The sequence below is a fragment of the Mercurialis annua genome, linkage group LG5, assembly GCF_937616625.2.
Source record: "Mercurialis annua linkage group LG5, ddMerAnnu1.2, whole genome shotgun sequence".
NCBI lineage: Eukaryota > Viridiplantae > Streptophyta > Magnoliopsida > Malpighiales > Euphorbiaceae > Mercurialis > Mercurialis annua.
In genome coordinates this window covers 40,736,267-40,738,041 of record NC_065574.1, presented here as the reverse complement: position 1 = coordinate 40,738,041, position 1,775 = coordinate 40,736,267, and the positions used below count along the sequence as shown (strand labels likewise).

General features: G+C 31.5%; 1 protein-coding gene across 1 annotated transcript; it reads right to left on the bottom strand.

Annotated features, from left to right (window-relative positions):
- Positions 1-234: 234 nt before the first annotated feature.
- On the bottom strand, positions 235-820 carry LOC126681127 (uncharacterized). Its single transcript, XM_050376528.2, has 2 exons — positions 665-820; positions 235-525 (listed from the first exon to the last, which is right to left on the bottom strand). The coding sequence occupies exons 1-2, from the start codon at positions 758-760 to the stop codon at positions 418-420; spliced, it is 204 nt and encodes a 67-aa protein (XP_050232485.1). The 5' UTR covers positions 761-820; the 3' UTR covers positions 235-417.
- Positions 821-1,775: the final 955 nt, after the last annotated feature.

Below are 1,775 nucleotides of genomic sequence, written 5' to 3'. Positions count from 1 at the left end.
ATGTAAAAATTGAACCCCTCCGTACACAAATTCTTCTAGAATGTTTCAAGTGCTAGGTGGACATGGAGGGGTTCAATTTTTACGTATTTATCAAGTTCAGGGGTCAAATCGGATTATTTAACAAATTTAAGGATTAGATGGATAAAAAGGTATAAGTTCAGAAGTCAAACTATATATTAAGCTATATATAATTCATCCATAATCATACAAATAAATATGACATGGTACGCACTATGAGATAAACACTTTTACGGATAAGCCATGGTGGTCTCTAATAAGTTTAGCAAGAGTTTCAGAACTAGAGAGAGGAGATAGTAATTCGTGTATGGACTAATAAATAGATGTTGAAGGTATTCCCATGAAGATGGAGGTGAGAATTGTGAGACTAAGCAGCAAAATAAAGAGTTGATTTGATGGTCAATTCTTGGCCTGTTTTTCAGCTTTTCTTCTGGCTCTTCGTTCCCTAGAGCTAAGAGTTGGCCTGAACACTTCACCATTATCATCATCCGACTCCCTAAAAGATTTCTGAAAAAAAGAAAAGGTTTGAAACACAAAAGGAAGAGACCAATAATAAAAAAAGGTTTGAAACAGAAAAAAATAAAAAAAAATTCTCCCACAAGCGCTACCGCTCCTCCGATTATCCAAAAAAAAAAAAAAGAGTTACCTCTCGAATCTCAGCAAAGCTGACAGCATAGAAAGTAAGAGCAGCAGCAGCTACAATTCCCGCTATGGGAACTGCTATTTGCATCCCTGCCTCCATTCTTCTTTATGGATAACAATAAGATGATGCCTCCCCTTCCACATTCTCTCTTTTCAACTTATCTTACCCTTTCCAACAATTATTATATTTTGGCCCAACCTAATTTACTATGTTAACAATTTGGCCCAACATAGACACCAAAAATGCTTCAAATAAAATTTGGCCTCTTTAGATAAATACCAAAAAAAGATAAAATATTCTCAAGAATACTATCTCAAAGTTTTTTTTAAAAAAATACAATCTGTACTTTTTTTTGCAAAAATGACTTTTTTTATTCTCAATAATTTTTTTTTAAATCTCAGGAATATGATTTTGGTTACCCAGCGGTATACTAACACCGTTGGTTAACCAACAAAAAAATATTTCAAATTCAAACCTCCATTTTTATTAAACTAGTTGAAGTTTTTATTACAAACCCCTCCGCATTGATCACCGGAAAAGCAACCGTCAAATAGAACCTAAATCGTCTTTTTTAAAATCTAAAATTATTGATTAACCATTCGTTAACTAACAAGGTACTAAAAACAAGGTTATTAGTGTACAATTAGTACACCATTGGTTAACTAGCAACAAACATAAAATGTTTACTAATGATTTTATTAATGATATATTCAAAATAAAAATTACAGGTTACCTAACAGTTTATCCAATGTTAACCATTGGTTACTCAACATCCAAAAATATTACAATTCTCACAAGCATTTCTTCAAACAATTAGAGTGCAACATGTTGTGCAACACAAAAAAATCGAACCACAAACATAAAATTCAGCAACTGTTTACTAACAATTTTATTAATAATATATTCAAAATAAAATTTGTTACAAGTTATCTAATGGTTTACCCAATATTAACCATCAGTTATCCAACACCCAAGACATTACAATTCTCATAAGCATTTTTTCAAACACCTAGAGTGCAGATTATGCAGCCATAAATCATATATTAGATAATCTAATAAATCACTATCTGAACTTATACATATCAACAAGTTCAGAAAAAAAAATTGGAAGGAG

Excerpts from the sequence above, each read along its gene's own strand:
- LOC126681127 (XM_050376528.2), bottom strand. The coding sequence starts at position 760 with ATGGAGGCAGGGATGCAAATAGCAGTTCCCATAGCGGGAATTGTAGCT. Across the intron at positions 526-664 it reads GCTTTGCTGAGATTCGAGAG|AAATCTTTTAGGGAGTCGGA; the intron begins GTAACTCTTTTT and ends TCTTTTTTTCAG.